Raw genomic sequence first — 18,980 nt, 5'->3', positions numbered from 1 at the left:
TCTAACACTTCTGCAATATATATAAGGGCACATTCCAAAAGAATATTATCTAACAATCTGACTACCAGCGACTGTTGGGTGAACTTTTAGAAATATCCTACGGATTTATTAACTTAACAGGACATATCTTTCGAACTGCGTAACGCTATTGCTGTACATTTCTCTCTGAGAATGTATGACTATATTAGTTTAATTGGAGTTAAGAGTCAACCGATGTTGCTTAACCAATGAAGGTTAATTCGTAGGTTTTTCAAGGGGATCCCGAATATAATAGCGATTCTAAGAGGTTTTCTCCCTTCCTGTCTCAAGCTTGGGCGTACTTTTTATAGTTTGGTTGCGATGGAGAGTCTCAGCTATCAATACAACAGCTTTCTTCTTCTCCTCTTGCTTAATATTTTTCTGAATATCAATTAGCATCCTACCACTTATCCTTACTTACTTCCAGTTCACTACTCTCCATTAGCTTCTTACCAATTTAATTTACTCAAACTCAGCCCTGCTTAATGGTGATGAGCTCAGCTCGTTTCGCTACTTGTCAACGCTCGAAAAAAGGGCGAAGTTATCAATATATTGTACGTACGAGTATTTCCTTAAACCGACGACCACAACCCTTTGCATGTAGCTTGTCGAATGAAACGTCAAATATCCCTACACAGCGACTGCTTTTGGCTGCAAGCAATGTGGCATACTTTCGGCAAGCAAGCGAAGCGACATGTGGTGACGTGGACTGTTCGAGAATGTCCGAATAGTAGCAATTTCGGCTGGCGTCATTATCAACAATTTTGCCAACTCCACCTTTTCGTTGTAGCACTAAAAACCGACTAGTATGTACGACGTGAAATGGTGAAATTCAATAACTTTGAAGAAAATAGAAAACAACAAAAACTATATAATATATGAAAAAAGGAATCCAAGTAACTGCAGTAACTAAAGATGCAACTAACCAAGCAGGAAAGTGACTTGTTAACTAAAAATTGTGGTAAAAAAAAGAAAAGATACTTTGCTCGGTTGGGCTGTGTGCTAAGTCTATAGTCAACAAAATGGCTGATCAACGTAATGACCGCCTGCCAATTGACAGGGCAGCTTGCAGGTACCTTTACGGTTATCGATAGCAGTAGAGCGAGGTAGCCTCGTCAACCTGGCAGCTGTGCCATCAAACTGCCGCAATGTTCGTTCGTTTGTTCTCGGTTAAAAGCTTTGATGTTTTGGTAAATACTTGCAGGGTGTGTCAGAAGGGATAGATTGATAGTTGATGTGAAGATTTTGACGAAATATGTTATTAATATAAGGTTATTGAGGAAAAATAATTGGTTTGCGGAATCTTTGAAAATAATATAATAGAATTTCATAGGTGTTAGGATCAACAGCTTGACCAACTTGAGGATCGTGGCTGCCGGGTGATTACCTATGCGGATGATGTACTTATGATCAGTGGAAAGATTATCGAGTACGAGTTCACGCAGGGGTATTTCAGCGTCGTAACGAATTGGGCAGTCGGAAGTGGTCTCGCGATCAAGCCAAATAAAACCTAGCTGGTTTCATTTACTAGAAGATTAAAGATCCCGGTGGCCTCACCGCCGTAATTATCTGGGGTTCATTGTGGATAGGAAGCTTTCATGGAAGCCGAATAGAGAACAAAAAACGGCATAAATTACCTTATACTGCTGTAGAGGAGACATTGGCCAAAGGTGGTCCTCTGGCTCTACGACACCATAGTCAAGTTCATTAAGTTCGATGGTCTTTATGTGGTGGATCGCTCTAGAAAAGACCACGCTTGCAAAGAAACTCGAGAGTGTTCCCACACATTTTGACTTCATACCAGATTACTTGGATCATGGAGTTGCCAAACTGAACTCTGGTGGCTCCTTCTCTGCCCATACACCGGGGAGAGAGTTGTTGGTGGGTAAAATCTGTAGGTGGAGAGAGCCAGTGAGCTTCTTTACGGATGAGTCAAAGCTTGCTGGGAAGATTGGTGGAGCGGTTTACTGTCAGCAGCTCTCTATCAATTCCAGCTTCAGACTTTCTTACTGTTGCAGTGCCTTCCAAATCGTGGTTGCCGGTATTAAGGTAGCAATAGACTTACTGCTTCGAAGTGCAGCTTTCTTCAGAGAAGTAACCATCCACTTGAATAGCAGAGCGGCGAAACGAGCAATATTAACAGTACGTTTAGGGTTGGTCAAGGAGTGCCTAAACTCGATATTAAAGTAACGAGTGGCTTAAACTGGTTTGGGTGCCAGGCCACAGTCAAATCGCAGGAAATTGTAAAGCTCTAAGCTTGTTAGGAAAGGCATCCTGCAACCGATCTCGGTAAAATAGGAGCATTTCGGTGCTACTGTATCCTCTTGTGCTGAGGCTGCAGTTCGCGGAGGCTTGACCACCACTGGACTACCATCGGTACATGCGCCAAAGACTTTTGGCCAGAGATCGATTTACAGTCCACGTGCGATCTCTCTCAATCAGCCATCTAACCTGGGTCCAACAACTACCTAAAAAGTAATCAAAATTCGTATTTCATTAAAATATAAGGGAGTCATTCTCGATATCGTCCAAGTTAATCTGAGTAAATTGACTAGCACAATAACTCATATCCTCGAAATCTCACACCTTAATCTCTGCGTGAACTCTTCATGGGAACCCATTGCTACAATAACTTCAATGAGTCCTGATATAGTCCACAGAGACTGGTGGCCCCGATTAAATTTGGAAATGAATGGAACGCAACTTCAACATAAGTCTCATTAGAAATGAGAAACTCATTTTTGACGCAGCTGTCCCTGACGCCCTTTTTTTAAATAAAGTGGTTCTTGAGGTCTTGAGTCTGAGAAAGAGCCAAATCCGGACTGCATATGGATTTTTAACACAAGACTAGAATTTAATTGACTTTTAGATGGCCTTTGATGTACATAAAAATGATCTCATTGAGAATCTCTAATAGGTTGTAGTGAGATTGGGAGCTGAGAGGTCCTCAGTTCGAGTTGTGCTGGAATTAATTTAGTACAATGGTACGCCTCGCAACCAGTAAATTATGAGAAGCAGTTTGACTGGCTGAGATTATCATAAAAGTATTTTGAGGAGACCGTGAGGATTTGATTTGTCGAATCTAGTAAGTATTCATAAGTAATGAGGAATAAATGATATACATATATTAAAAAGACGCCACTTAGGCTTATTCGATGGAGTTCTTAAGACGATTGACTATTAGTCTCGTCGGACTTTGAACGTGAAACCCCCAAGAAGTCGCGTTGGATTTCTGAAACTGGTTGTATTTGTATTTTTTTCATAATATCATGTGAATACTTGGTCCAAAGCGAGTTAATTTTGATCCTTTGATTCAAAATAGTATCTCGTGAAACTCACACTGAGTCGTTTTACTGAATCGTTCATTCATTTTACACCACCCTTTAAATTTTCTATATATTTTCTTATTTTTATTTTGTCTTTTCTCTCTTTCATGTCTCCCATCGATTGATTTGTCCAACGATGCGTCGCCTTTACGCTGCGGCTGTGTCTTCAACTTTGCTGCTGATGTGGCGTGACGCCCAAAATTTTATGTTGTTGTTGCTGTTGTCGTTTCCTGGTTTCACACTGGATTGCCACACAAAAACAAACAGGTGGCATTTTATCGAACAGTTTGGCGATTGCAACAGATGCCGCTCACTTACTAACAGATTTTGCCAGCTTTATGATATCATTGTTTGCCATCTGGATAGCTGGGCGACCATCAACACAGCGGTAAGTTGTAACAAGTACACATAGTATATACTAGGTATTACATTGCTTCTATACACATATACATGCGTAAATTTGTTTGTGTTTGTAGTGCAACGGGATTGTTTTTTTTTTTGACTATTAATCGTCGGGATTTTAGCTTACTCCATTTTGGAATCTTTTCGAACAATTTATTTTAGCAGTCGTCGGTGTTGTTGTTTTTTTTGGAGGTGGCAAACTAATTTATGGAGAACTGTATATTGCACGTTGATACCCAGTGAGTTATTGTGGTAGATTAGATCTTATTCTTGATCGAAATTTTCTAAGGATCTAAAGTATTGAGTAATTCATGTTTCGAAAAATTCATATATAATGTTTAGTATTCATTTTCTAAGTGGAAATCCAATCAATGATGCTGTAGAATTTACGGTTCTAATTGTTCATTAGAAAATATCGGAAGTCTATTTTCAATCGATTTTTGATAGTAAGTTGGAAAAAAGCTTTTCAAAAGCTGGGTTAAAGCTCTATCATGGAAGCAAAGTTATATCGCTTGAATTGAGCTCTCCGAGACCAAAAGATTCATTTCCATATTTACCAAGCTGTATTGACCAAAAAGTACCGTACTAGGTCCCTGGAACCTGCTTACTTGGTTCTTTGCGAGTTCCAAAACTCATTGGTTCACTAGATCCTCACAGACCGACGAATCGTTTTCATCTTACCACATATTTGTTAAAGCGGTTAATGTCAGTTCCTGCAACTTTGCTAGGTTCGCCAAAAGTGCTAAAACCGGACAGTAGAGGAAAAAATGCATAAATTATTTCGTCTCGTCATCATCCACAGCTTAGGTAAACTTCGCCCCACAAGATATTTAGCCGTCCTGCGAGTGAGCTTATGTTATGGCACAATATCCTTTCGGATGCTCTATAGTAGTGGTGAAATGGCTTTGGTATGAACTAGTATGGTAAATCAGTGGACTTCTGCATTTCACCTTATGCATTCACAGCCACTTTATGACCTTCCTCTCTTAATGTGCTCCTAGACTACTGGTAACGGTTGGTTAGTTGTTTGAAAAGGAAGCATAGAAGCGCCAAACAGCACAGAACAATAGGCCCACTGCGTTTCTATGAGGTAATCACTTGAGCCTTATCCAGCAGCTCAGTGGATTGCATAAGATACCTAATTGTTTTTCACCGCAGCTATCTAATGTCTTTAAAGCTGGAAATTTGGGTGTCGTAAAAGATATCTCATATCAATCTGCTGATGGCTGAGAATTCCCAAAAGTTGGGTTCCATCATCTCATCATCCTACGCACTTACTCTCCATTCTGCCGACTTCTCTTAATCAGGTTTGCGAAGGTGATAGCTTAGAGGTATATAGATGTCCTTTTATTCCCTCTACGATATTACTTAGCTCTTTCTTACCCGAAAGCAGCAGCTTTCTGGTATGTCTTTCATCAACTCTTACACAATGTAACTTTGTGGTATGCCCTGTGTTTGTAGTGTTCCAAAAATGTAATGTTTCTCTAGCATCCATTGTTTCAAGAAAATCCTGCCGGAGTTGAATGGCTTAGGTGGATTGGTATGGGATTTGGAAATATCTGAGACTTACTTTGCAAACTTTGTTCTGAGCGGTACTGAAGTTCTTGAAAAGAATATCAGATGTAGGCCGAGCGCATTTATGTGCAGCACTGTGACATAGCTAAACCAGTTTGTTGTCTTTAAAAGCAGTGTCCTCTGAATCTTTCAGCTCTTTGTGGGCCCTATAGGTGGTTGCGGTGTTCTTTGCTTAGAATTTCATTTCAGAAGTTCTCTGGCCATGATATTTCGTAACAGTTCGATGAACATTTTTCCATTTACAACGTAGAAGAGTCTTGTTCTTTAATTTTCGTTATTGACTCGCCTTTGTGAGTTTAAAATACCTCTTAATTTAAACTTTCAGACACCCCAATGGGATGGTGGAAGTAGAAATAAATGCCTAAGCAGTTTCGTGTCAGCTCTAAGGCGCTTTATCGACCTACTATTTAGGTTTACATAAGTTATATTTGCTGACTTCAAAAATGACTGAACATAGTAGTCCAAGTGCGATTCCTTTCTTGTGGATCAGTCATGGAACCTTAAAGTTCTTGCTTCTCATTTTCGGTTCAACACACAAAGGTTAGAATTTGACTCAATGGAGAAAATAGAATTCTAGAATTTTTTACCAAGATCAGCTCTAAACCCATGTCTCATCCAAGCCTCAATGTCATTTGTTCCACTCACACGCTCGTAGCGATTGTTTGGTGAAGCAACCATTAAGATCACGAGTTGGAAGCCGACGTCTTCTAGAGACTGTGCATAAATTTGGCGAGATATTTTCATTACGCTGACAAAGTGACAGAGATTGCGTTAAATGGGCGGTAAGCTTTAACGTTAACTTTGGTAAAATCCATCAGTCAACTAACGCGCTCGACTGCGATTTTCATCCCTTCGTCGTTTCATTCAAAATTTTCTACTTTGGAGTTACATATTTCTTTCCAACATTCATTTGACTTCTTGTTTTTTCGGAAACAAATTTTTATCACCCAAAAACTGCTGTTAGTTTTGGTTTTTGATGAAAACACATTCGCTGGACGCTTTACAAAACGGCAGCTAAGTGTAAGTATTGCGCTAGTTTCGGCTCGTTGGAAAAATCGTTTTCAATTATTTTCATTTTTGTATTTTCTATTTGCTGTTTTCCATTTGCAGTTTTCATTTTGGTTTTTAGACGGCAACTAAACAAATGTTCACTTTAATTGCCATTTAGTTTTCCGAAATTGCTGCACATTTAGCAACTTGCAACTCGTGTGCACACAAGTGGGTGGACGACAAAACGGCAATTGGGAGAGAATTTATATATACGTATATATGTATATATATATATATTTGTGTGTATACATATATATATATATATGTATATGAGTGTGTGCATAATTTTGTGCAAATCTAATTGTGTGTGTTTGGTAGTCAAAAACGACGGCAAGTTGAAGAGTAATAATAATAAAATACTGTTATATATGTGTGTAGGCAGCTATGAGATTTTAAATGTACTTGTATGTTATGCTAGGGTGCCAATTATTTGCCAAGTTGATTTTTTTTGGCATGTGACTCCTTAAGTATCAGTTTTTGCTCTCAAAAAATTAGGCAACGTAAATAATTTTCAACCATTTTCTCGTTAAATCGTGCCTAAATCACTTTTCTCCTCATGCATATAGCTTGGAATTTTGTAATATTTTGTATAAAATAAGTTTAGCTATGACTTTAGAAGTATATTCTAATACAAAATTTAACTTTCTACAAAAAAGGTCTTAATAATTTTTTCCATAAAGCTACTTGTTTAAAAGTTATACGCAGTTAAAGTTATACATCAAATGTCTTATGCCTTCATACAATTGCTTCATACATTTTGTGTTGCTCATACGGCATGGTGTACATAATATATGGAAATAGTACATTTGGTCATTCTTCTGAATTTTTTGAACTTTTAAAGAAATGTTGTTATGAAAAACATTATAAAGACTCGAAACTTCAGTGGGCGTTTGCAAAAATAATCAGCCGCAGAAAAAAAGTACACCCTAACGTACCCTAACCTACCTTAATATATATAGTACACATACATATAAACACTCATTTGCAGCGCTAAACTATTGAATTCGTCGACGTATGTATCAATAAACTAGTCACCACTTGAGCGCATTCATGCATGCTCACATAAACGAGCCTGTGTGTGTTGTGTGCGGTGGGTTGTACATGACGTATGAGCAATATTCAATTCAATGCTTGCAATTTGCCGTATTTAATGGCTTTTTTACAGTTAATTAGTGGGTCACTGTGTGCATTTGTATGTCTGCAAATGATTTGAGTGGGCAAAAATAAAATTTCCTTTAATTTGAATTGCCGTTATTCAGTTCAAGTACTGTTCGATGTGATATAAATAAGAAAGTTACATGGTGCATAGTTAAAGGTACAAGTTTTGTAATGAATAGTAACGGTAAATATGCAAACATAAAAAGATATATATGTATGTAAATAGATGAAAGTAAATTTATTGAGCTAGTAAAATTATTGAGTTTGTATAGCAAGTACCTTTATACTGTCACATTAGTTGAAATGGAGGTAATTAACATTAAGTGAGGTTAGTTTATATCGGTTGCATTTCGGCAACAGTAAAGTATATGTGGAACATAAAAAACGCTGGTTGAGAAAGTAGTCAAATATTTTTTTGGGAAATATTTATTTTTTGTGAGATAAAATTCACAGGTTAACTTTGAGTAACCTATATGAGTTGCTGGGTAAGAGGTTTTCATGGATGGTTGGTTGGGGATGTACGGATATCTAGAACAACAATAACAGCTTTCTAAAACTCAAAAATTGAGTATAAGCTATTCTCAAGCAAACTAAGTAAGGTTAACTTAGGTTAGATGGCTGATCAAAGATCGCACGTGGACTAATACAGTAGTACTTTGAGAAACCATAGGAAAGAAAAACTCCTCCTACAGATTCCCTGAGTCTGTTAGCAACTTTCGCAGCCATACACCTTGCGACGATACCTACGGATAAAGAGTGAAAGGAAGCGTTAAGTGCCATAGATGGAGTAGACCTTAGTGTACCACACATGATGATGAGCGCCTCCCGTCGAATGCTGTCGAGTTTCTGTGAGAGTGTGGTTTTTTCTAAAGCCTTCACCACATACTCAGAATAAAACGGGATGGAGAAAATTTATATTACTTCTTATCTAGGGAAGGATTATAGTAAGAAGAGTTCATACATATCTTTTTTCAAAGATTTCTTTACGGATTTAAGTTTTAGACTAGATGATCTTTTTTGTCCGAAGTAGCCTTAACTTCCTTTCCTATATAAAGAGGGACCCTCAAATCTTACTAATTTTGACCTAGCCGAGTGATTTAGAGTCATATTGTAGTAATAAGTTCCATTTTTCTAACTGAGAAAAGTAGATGACAATGATGTGACAGCTCATATAGGTTTAGACTTCTTCATAATGAAACTAGAGATAAAGCTAGATTTTGAGAACTGATATGTCTATTATGTATTTCCATAAACTTACTATTAGAAACGATCTTTGGACAATACTTTAGAGACAGTTAGATGGGTGCCAGCTAAACGCTTTTATAGTGCGAATCAAAGTTTATAAATTTTAATAGTATCTTCGATATTTATAAAACATATTACTTATGCTCAACCAAGCATACCTTTAGGGTTTATCAAACAGAGTTATTAAACTATAAATATTATGCTAATATAAGTCTAATTAGTCTGACAAGCTCGGAAAAAGCAAATTTTGAATGGAGCAGTCAAAATAATTTGTGAGTCATCCCTTTTAACTTTTTTTTTAACTTCGAAAAAGAAACACGTTTGCATTATATTAACTCCAAAAGTATGCAATAAAAAAGTGTAAAATGAGAACACTACATTTGCCGACAAAGTATGAAATAAACATAAGCTGGCGCAATAACAATAAAAATCATAATAATAAATGCAAGCATAAACAAAAACAAAAAAGCAACGATATGAAAAACAACAATAACAGTGTCAACATAACTGGCTACAAAGTGAGCTCAACTAGCGACAAAACGTTTGAGACTACCGGAAAAGGTAATTGCGTTGAAAATGGCAATGTTGCTGCCTACATATAGGCGGGGCGGGTTAATGCAGCATACTTTTAGGGTGGGTATGTGTGTGGTATATTACACAAATTCTGTTGTTGTTTTTATGTGCGGGGAAGGCTGTATTATTTTTTGTTCGCTGTGTGTGCTGTGCTCGGCCTTTTGCACTTATTACTTCCATATGGCGTGAATAACAAAGCAAATGCGAAGGAAGTGAAAAACAGTGTAATAAAATCATAATAATGAGAAAAAAAACAAAAACTAAATAAAAACTGTTGAGTGTAAAGAAAATGTAATAGAAATGCTGGCGGAGTAAGCATGCATGAATTAATAGACGCCTTTGTGCGGGCGAGTTTGCATATGCGAGGGCGAAAATGTGGTTGGGTGGGGTTGTATATAAGGTGTGTGTATGTGTAATTATGCAATTTAAATTTTACTTGAGTGCTTAATTTTTTTTTGCGACTGTATGAGGAGCAGAAGAATAAATAAGATATAAAAAATTAATAATTGAAATTAAAAAAAAAAATTAAAGCAAAGTAAAAAAGTTAAAAAGATTAAAAAATTTTAAAATAAAACATAAAAAATTAAAAAAAAATTAAGAAAAATTAAACCTAAATTTTAGAAAAAATTAAATGAAATTAAAACTTGGAAAAACTAAAAAATAAAAATTAAAAAATTGTAAAATTATTTAATCCAAAAATTATAAAAAAATAATAATAAATAGAGAATTAAAAAAATTAAATCCAAAAATTAAAAAAAAAATTAAATTAAATTAAAACCAAAAACTTGGAAAAATTAAAAATATTTAATAAAAAATTCTAAAAAAAGTAATAAAAAATTAAACCAAATTAAACAAAAATAAAAAAAATTAAATAAAAACAATATTTTAAATATTAAAAAAAAATAGTAAAAAACCGAAAGTTAAAAAAAATCTAAGAAATAAAAAAAATAAAATTCAATTAAAACCAAAATTTGGAAAAATTAAAAACATTTAATAAAAAATTCTAACAAAAAGTAATAAAAAATTAAAACAAATTAAATAAAAATTAAAAAAATAAAATATAATAATAATAATAATAATAAATGAAATTTAAAATATTATATTTTAAATATTAAAAAAAAAATAAAAAAAATAAAAAAAAGTATTAAAATTGTAAAAAAGTTGAAAAAAAACAAATCGTAAAATATTATAACGGAATCTAAATATTAGAAAAAAAGTAAATACATAATCAAGAGAAATCAAATCCAAAAATCAAAACAAATAAAATTAAAACCGAAAACTTTACAAAATTAAAAAAAATTTAAAGAATTAATAAAAAAATTAAAAAAATTAAATACGAAATTAAGAAAAAATAAATTTTTAAACATATTAAAAATTTGAAAAAGTACCAGAAAATAAAAAATGGTTATATTAAAATGACAAAAAAATTAAAAATATGTGGAAATTGTAAAATTATTAAATCTAAAAATTATTAAAAAAAATTTAAATAAAATTAAAATCATTAAAACATTAAAAAATAATAAAAATAAAAAAATATTATGAAAATTAAAAAAAAATCAAAATTAAAAAAAAAATAAAAAAAAATTAAATTCGGAAAATTCTTTAAACAGCAAAAATGGCACTCTCCTACGCATGCTTTCATTTATTCACCCACCACACTTCATCACATCACAGCCATGCAAATTGCCCACTCTCTAACTTCACAAACGTTGCATACTATGCGGCGCATTGCCTGCATTTCGGCGCAAATTTGTTTGCAAAGAAAAAGCGCAATAAAAGAAAGTAGCAAATTGACGCGCGAGTTAAGTTGCAAACAAATGTTGATGGTGTGAATAGTTTTCCTTTATATATGTGTAAGTGTGTGTATGCCTACGCTTGCTTAAAATTCTGCGGAAATTGTGCCATTTCAATTTTCGTCTCATTTCAAGTCGCGCAATTCCGCGTTTTTTTTTGAACAAAAATATGTTTTGCAGTCATTTGGCGGCGCCAAGGACTGTATGCCACCCGCGACGGAGGACTGGCGTTTGAAAGGGGCGCCTAAGTGAGCGCGCGCCTAAATGTATGCAAAGCTACATATGCAAATTTCACTTATTTTCTTTCAAAATTATCAACTTTTGCAAGCAGTCATTCCTTTACCCACACACCCCCACTCACTTATACGCGGCACATCAGCGTTGATTACTTTCGCAAATACTTATTATTTGTGACGGCTGCTGAATGGCCATAAAGCGCTGCGACTGCCGTTTTTTGTAATTTTTTTTGGTGTTTAGAAAATTTCGCTTCACAAGTAATGTTAGTAAGTGTGTTTGAACGCCTGTGTATGTGTGTGTGTGCAGATTAAAAGTTTTTGCCCGTTAATGCGCTGTGAGTTGATGATACAATGCTGACAGCGTCAATGTGGTTTTTGTAAGTGTTGTTGCCTAATTCAACTGTCTAACTGTATTTTTATGTGTGCATGTATGTGTTTGCATGTCAAATTACGCAATTTGCGGTAAATAAAATGGTTCTCTTTATTTGCTTTTAGAATGTTATGAAATCTTTTGTATTGTCTGACAGAGACAATTACGTAATTATAATGAAGATGAACAGTAAAAAATGGTGGACGGGTAGAGTAGTAAATAAGGGCATTGAACTGTTGAAAATTTAACGTTACACACACATACATACATATATCGAAATAAAACATCCATACACGAGTACACATACTTACATACATATGTACATATATTTGAACAGTTGCAAAATTTGCCTCCGACTTTTTTAATTCTTTGGTATTAAAATCTAAAAAAAAGTTAAGAAAGGTTGCCACCTTTTTTGTTGATAAATTTTTCCATCTATTAGATTAAAAAAATATATTCTATTGACTTAGTTCATATGGAAAGTTTTAAGGTAGAGTTATTATATAACAGCGCTGCCACTTATTTAAAAAAAAAGGTTGCCACTTGCTTTAATGATCAATTTAACTATAACTATAAATTGGGTTTACAAAATCCATTCTTCCACCTAGTTTTTTTAGAAAGTCTTACTGCAGATTTATTATTAAACAGCGTTGCCACCTATTTCTTAAATATTTACGTTTTAAAATTTTGATTATAAATTTTTTGTATAAAATATGTTTAAAAATGCATTATATCAATGTAATTATATCAGCTCGTTTGGTAAGTTTTATTTTTTCGATCATGTAATGGTGCTACCACCTATTTAAAAACCTATTTAACTATCAAGTAATTTTACTTATAATATTTTCTATCAAATAATTAAAAAAATAATTGTATTGGTAAAAGAGAAAGTATATTGATACAATTGATAAAAGACATGCCAATATGTTATGGCGTTGCCACTCATTTAAAAAATATTTACTTAGTTAAGACTTTTGACTAAAAATGTTACAAAAATTTATGAAAGCTCTTTTGGAACGTTTTATAACAGGACAATTCTTTTATGGCGCTGCCACTTTTTTAAAAAACATTTACTTATTAAGCATTTCTGATTAATTATTTTCCATATAATGATTACAAAAATTTATTAAATTTCTTTTAGAACGTTTTATAACAAAACAATTAATTTATGGCGCTGCCACCCATTTAAAAAAAAATTTAGCTATTGAAAATATTTGAGTATATCTGTTTTATAAGCAGATTAAAAAAATTCTATTGATGAAAGCGCATTTACAAACATTTTATGGTGTTGCCACCTTTTAAAAAAATATTTTCCTACTAAAAACTTTTGATTCATGTTTTTATAAAAAGATTATAAAAGTTTATAAAAGCTTTTTTGGTTGTATAACATTAAAATTACATTATGACGTTGCCACCTATTTAAAAATATTTTTCTATTAAAAGCTTTTGATTAAAAATGTTCTATAAAAAGATTACAAACAACTCTCTTGATGAAAGCTCGTTTATAATGTTTTAAAACAGGACAATATTTTTATGGCGCTGCCAACTATTAAAAAAAATTATTTAACCATTTAAAATTTTCGATTTCATATTTTCTATAAAATAGATTAAAAAATTCAATTTTATTGTTGAGAACATTTTTGTAAACAGGATTTTTTTTGGTGTAGCCACTTATTTTAAAAATATTTTTTCTGTTCAGAAGTTTTATAATTTTTTATTACCGTATTACAGTTTTACCACTATGCGATACGGTTTTCAAAAATTTAAATGTTTTACTTAAACTTAAAATGTTTAAATTTTGCACATTTGGAGTTGCCACAGTTATTAATGCTGTAAAAAATATTTTGGTATTTAAATTTAAAATTCCAAATATATTACAAATTTCAATACAATTTAGCGATTTTATTACTACTGTCCTGAAATCCAACAAACAAACACAGTTGAAAGAGGTTGCCACATTGTTTGGTTACATATTTTTCTATAAAATATATTTAAAAAAGTGCACTTCTTTGATCAAAGCTCTTTTGGAAAGTTTTCTTAGTGGTTGTCATAGGAAGTTTGTTTGGTGTTGCCAATTATTTGAAAAATATTTTTTCCATTTAAAAATATTATAATTTTTTTTAACATTCGATATGTTTGAATAGTGGTTTTCAAAAATTGTTTTCTTTGAACTTAAAATAATTAAATTTAACACGTTTACGAGTTGCCACATTTACTCATTTGAAAAACATTTTTAAGTATTTAAATTTTTAATTTTAAATATATTACAAATATCAATAGCATTTAGTCATTTTTTACTAATGTTCTTAGCTCCAACAAGCAAAAAAAATTTAAAGAGGTTGCCATTTATTTTAAATAGTCCGTTTTATTGAACAAAACTCTTTTTGAAAGTTTTCTTATATTTATATTATATTATTTTATTACCGTAAATAAAATAAAGGAATTGTAGCTTGAGAATCGACGGTTAATAGTCAGACGTTTAACTGACATCTTTGGAATGTCGACAGGATCAATGATAACCATTTTGCAAGGTCATTTGAGCCTAAGAAAAGTGAAGGCACGTTTGGTTCCAAAATCATTCAATTTTTTCGGAAAATAACGCCGCATTAACGTCTGTAAAATAATAATGAAACGACTACCAGAATGTCAAGCAACGTATTATTTTCGACGATAAGTCCGATCTGGAAACAGACAATCAATCGGCCGAATATCATGGCAAAGGTGAACCGAAGCCGCAAAAACCTTGTCACAGCAGGTCAGATATAAAGGCTTTGTTGACAGTTTTTCGATTATTAGTCGATTGAGGGTACATTAATGTTGAAATGAATGAATATAATAGAAAAGTTCATGCTAAATCCTGTTATCATATATGATAGTTCATAAAAATTTATAAAAATTTGTTTTTGATTTTGTCTGAAGTACTTACTTCAACAGTGTTACAGTTTACCTAATTTATTTACCTAATCTATTAATAACAAGCCGCAGACGCAATTAAGAATAAGCCAATTTTCCAACTATCCACATTTATTAATACAGGAACATACGTACGACACATGATACCTCATAATATACAATTTCCTTCCATTCAGCTGTTGGCTCTGTGGGTAAATCTGCGCTTACTTCAACTCATTCTCGGTCTCCACAGCTTCATTCATGTCTTAAATTGCTAATTTTAATGCAAGCATGCCTGCTCATATGTTCTCAGTTTAGAAAAAATTACCTCGCGCCATTGTGCCAGCAAAAGCAACTTATTTGCGCCGAAAAGTATGCACAAGTTTGTAAACTACATGTTTACGAAAAATTACTACAACTCCGTGCAATGTGGCAGCGCGAATTCCTCGCAACTCATTGCAATGTGGTTGCGAAATTGTAAAGAAAACACAAAACAACAAAAAAATAAAAATATGCGAGACGTCCAAAAGAATTTTGCATTTGCAAGCTAGCACGCCGCAAAATATGCCATGCAGGTACTTAAATGTACGAAAAAATTGTGGGAATAACATGCCGAATGGGCGAACATTTCAATGGCATTATTCAAAACGTCAACGGTCGACAAAGCCGTGGGTTTTGGCTGTTCGGAGAACGGGCAGCTGACACCTGAAAGTTGTACAGACAGGCGTGGCAGACAGGTATAAGGATTGCTTGGTGGCTTGGATATCAACTTTGAATATTTGACTGGCTGTCAGTTGGTATTTTTGTACGTTTAAAAACATTTTTTTTTTTTAATTTTGTTGTAATTTTTTTCCATGCTCTGCATTTATTTATTTTTATACCGTGAAGAGGGTTTACTTTTGAGATTGAGTCGACTATAAGATATATATGCGAAATAGTCCTGCAATTTTCGTGATATCATTATGAAATTTCTCAAACGTTATTTGTACCTCAAAAGACAGCTCACTTGTTGGAACCGCCGATATAGGACAACTATAGCATATAGCTGCCATACAAACTGTTCGATCAAAATCGAGTTCTTGTGTGAAAAACTTTTTTATTTATCAAGATATCTTCGTAAAATTTTGCATGGATTATTGCCCAAGACAGCATTACATTATACGTAGAAATTTGCAAGATCGGACTACTATAGCATATAGCTGCCATAGAAATTAATCGATCAAAATCGAGTTCTTGTATGAAAAACTTTTTTATTTGACGAGATATCTTCACAAAATTTAGCATGGATAATTGCACAAGAGAGCACCACATTTTATGAAGAAATTTTCTAGATCGGATTACTATAGCATATAGCTGCCATACAAACTGATCGATCAAAATCGCGTTTTTGTATCAAAAATTGTTTATTTGTTAAAGTATTTTCATAAAATTTGGCATGAATTGTTATTGCAGTATCGTCGAGTAAATTGTCTATAACATATTACTCCCATACAAACTGATCGATCCAAATCCAGGTTAGGATCTCTTCATACCATTTTATGAAGAGGGTTTACTTTTAAGAAATTCATCAGTAACGGTATTTTAGCTCTATGCAGTTAAACTTACTGTTTTTCTTGTTTTTATATTACTTTGCACTTAAAAAAATTAGTGTTGCCTACTTTTAGGCGCTTTGGCAATGAATTATATTATTGAATGGTAAACAATTGCATGCCTGTGGGCGTCAAGCATTTTTCATCAAGTTTTTCGCCTGCTTTATGCAAATAAAATTTTTAACTGCATACTTTTAGGCGTTTACGTAAAAAACTATTTTGCAGCCAAGGCAGCCAAAACTCAAATATAAAATTGTAGCAATTTAAATAAAATATGCTCAACAGAGCCAATATTTCAAGCGTCCGAGCACCTCAGTGGCATTATCTTCGCCCCTCCCTCCACCAAACGACGCTCCTTACCTGCAACATCACTTCATTATTCGGTTTCTCTCTGTTTACTGTGTATTTGCTTATTTGATTGCGTGAAATCACCAGAGAAATTACAGTTGCGAAATGTACAACCGTTTTATGACGATTCGGCTGTTCACTGTGGAGGGAGAGAGAGTGAGATAAGAGTGTGTGGCGGGTAAGGGAAAAGTGGCGTATGCTGGTCTGGGGCTTGACTGGCAGACACAGTGAAAGCGTGTAATAAAACAAAGCGCGACCAAAATTACTCAACTCAACTGCAGGCCGTCTGCTGCTCTGACTACTCGGCGGCTGGAAAACCACAAAAAAACAACAAAAAAACAAAACCAAAACAGTGAAAAAAATGCTAACTTCAGCAAAATGTTACAACAAACATGCACATTACAACAACAAAGTACAAAACAGTGTAAGCTGCAAAATCAGCATTGCTACAACATTAATTTGTCTGTGTATTTGTGTGCGCGTGTAAGTGTGAGTCGTATTGGTTCATGTTGTTGCTGTTGTTGTGCGCCTGCAATGCCGGCTGTAGCCTAAAAACCAATCTCATTTTCATAAAATATTCAAAGGCACTTTGCGCTGAATTTCAGCCCGACTGCTGACTTTCCCTCTCACTCTCCAACCACTGGACCAACCCAAACCCAAACCAAAAAAAAGTATGAAAATCAACTTGAGTAGCTGCAGCTGTGTGTGAGTTAAAGAGAATAAGCCAAAAAAGAAATTAAGCCAATATTATGTTTTCTTTAATAGTTTGTTTGTGTAGAGTTTTTGTTGTTACTGTCTCACTTGATGTAAACTTTTGGTACACATATATACATGTACATATGTATATTTCCGTGCTTGGCTCTAATTAATCGCTTAAAGTGGTGGAGTTGCCTTAAAATTTTCGTTTTTCAAGTTAAAAATAATTTTTATGTGCAAAGGATTTTTAACGTTCACTTTTTGTTGGTATTGAAAGATTTATAAACTAAAATGAGTTCATTGTCCATGCCTCTGCACCATATAACAGGGCGGGAATAATGAGGGACTTATAGAGTTTAGACTTTATTCGTTGACGTACGAGCCAAGTGACGAATGCGATGACTGTTTGTTTGCTAACACGAGATATTTCGTATTATTCTCATTTACAACCGGAGCCATAAGCTTCGATTCCTTATCCAGTCTAGAAAAAGCAGTACTAAGCGCGCGGTTGTTGAGGTCCATGATATCAATATCATCGGCGAAGGCCAGCAGCTGTACACTCTTATAGAAGATTGTACCTTTTCTACTTAGTTCTGCAGCTCGAATTATTTTCTCCAGCAGCGGATTGAAGAAGTCACACGAAAGACAAGGCGACTCGTCTGAAACTTCATTTAGTATCGAACGGCTCGGAGAGGTACTACCCGATGCTTCACGATCCTGACGGAGCTTTTGATATAGCTTTGGTGATATTACCCTATGTAGGTACCCAGCCTTGGTAAATTATGTATATGATTAATGGGTACAGTAGTTTTAAAATCACCACTGAAAAGCTTAAGTTGTTAAACTAAAAATTTATTTATTATGCTTTGGCAACCTTCATCAGAACAAAGTAACCCTAAGAAAGCCATTTTCAACTTTTATCCTTCCCAAAGCTTTCTCTAATAATTTTTTATTTGTTGACTACTTGTTTTAAAAACTTGATTGCATTATTACGTATGTTTCAATAGATGGTGAGGTTAGGTTATAAAATTGTATCCAAGATTGTATCGCACTTAAACTGAATCTGATAAGTACTTTGAGAAAAGAGAGATAACGACTATAGTCATTACATTTAACGTGTCGGAAAAGTATTTTGCACCCTTTAAAAATCTACTTAGGCGTTCAATTTCTATCCCCCTTAGCGCTGACGGATGTCGCCATTAGCATAATTTCTGTTATATCCCAAACACTTAGGGAAAGATCAACCTTGCTTAGCGTGAGGAACTCACTGATTATTTTTGTTTGTCTTTGGTATTTATATCTCAGCAAAACCGATTGTTTCTCAGTGTTCTCTAAGCTACCGCCAGAGCCAGCAGTCCAATAGGAATTCGCATGAGGATGCGTTTCAACCCCAATCAACATGTGGCTGAGGTGCCTTGCTTGCCAACTCACATCACATTTGCATTTACCTACGATTCCGCAATGGCCGGTTAACTAAACTAGTCTTGTACAGAAGTAATACGGCGCAATTAATTCACTCTTTCACGTTGAGGCTGGTTAAGGAGTGTATACCTCGCACATGTATTGACTTTGAGACTGGTATTGCCTCTCCACTATCGTTGTAAGGAGTCACTTCGCTGAAGGCGGCTGCGCTTTTGAGCTGTAGATCCCGTGATGGTAACAACATTGGCTTGAAAAACACTATAATAGACAGAATGTCTGCAAAGGGT

At 34.2% G+C, this 18,980-nt stretch overlaps 1 protein-coding gene across 2 annotated transcripts in view; it reads left to right on the top strand.

Annotated features, from left to right (window-relative positions):
- LOC105223494 (zinc transporter 2) overlaps window positions 1-18,980 on the top strand; it is a 137,415-nt gene that overhangs the window by 70,165 nt on the left and 48,270 nt on the right. For both annotated transcript variants that reach the window (XM_049452715.1, XM_049452764.1), the window contains one exon: window positions 3,612-3,732. In XM_049452715.1, coding sequence (XP_049308672.1) covers window positions 3,612-3,732 — 121 coding nt within the window. The remainder of the gene's footprint in view (window positions 1-3,611; window positions 3,733-18,980) is intronic.

The sequence above is a fragment of the Bactrocera dorsalis genome, chromosome 1 (genome assembly GCF_023373825.1).
Source record: "Bactrocera dorsalis isolate Fly_Bdor chromosome 1, ASM2337382v1, whole genome shotgun sequence".
In the NCBI taxonomy this organism is placed as follows: domain Eukaryota; kingdom Metazoa; phylum Arthropoda; class Insecta; order Diptera; family Tephritidae; genus Bactrocera; species Bactrocera dorsalis.
Note: the sequence above shows the minus strand (reverse complement) of the source record. Positions and strands in the feature narration are given on the sequence as shown.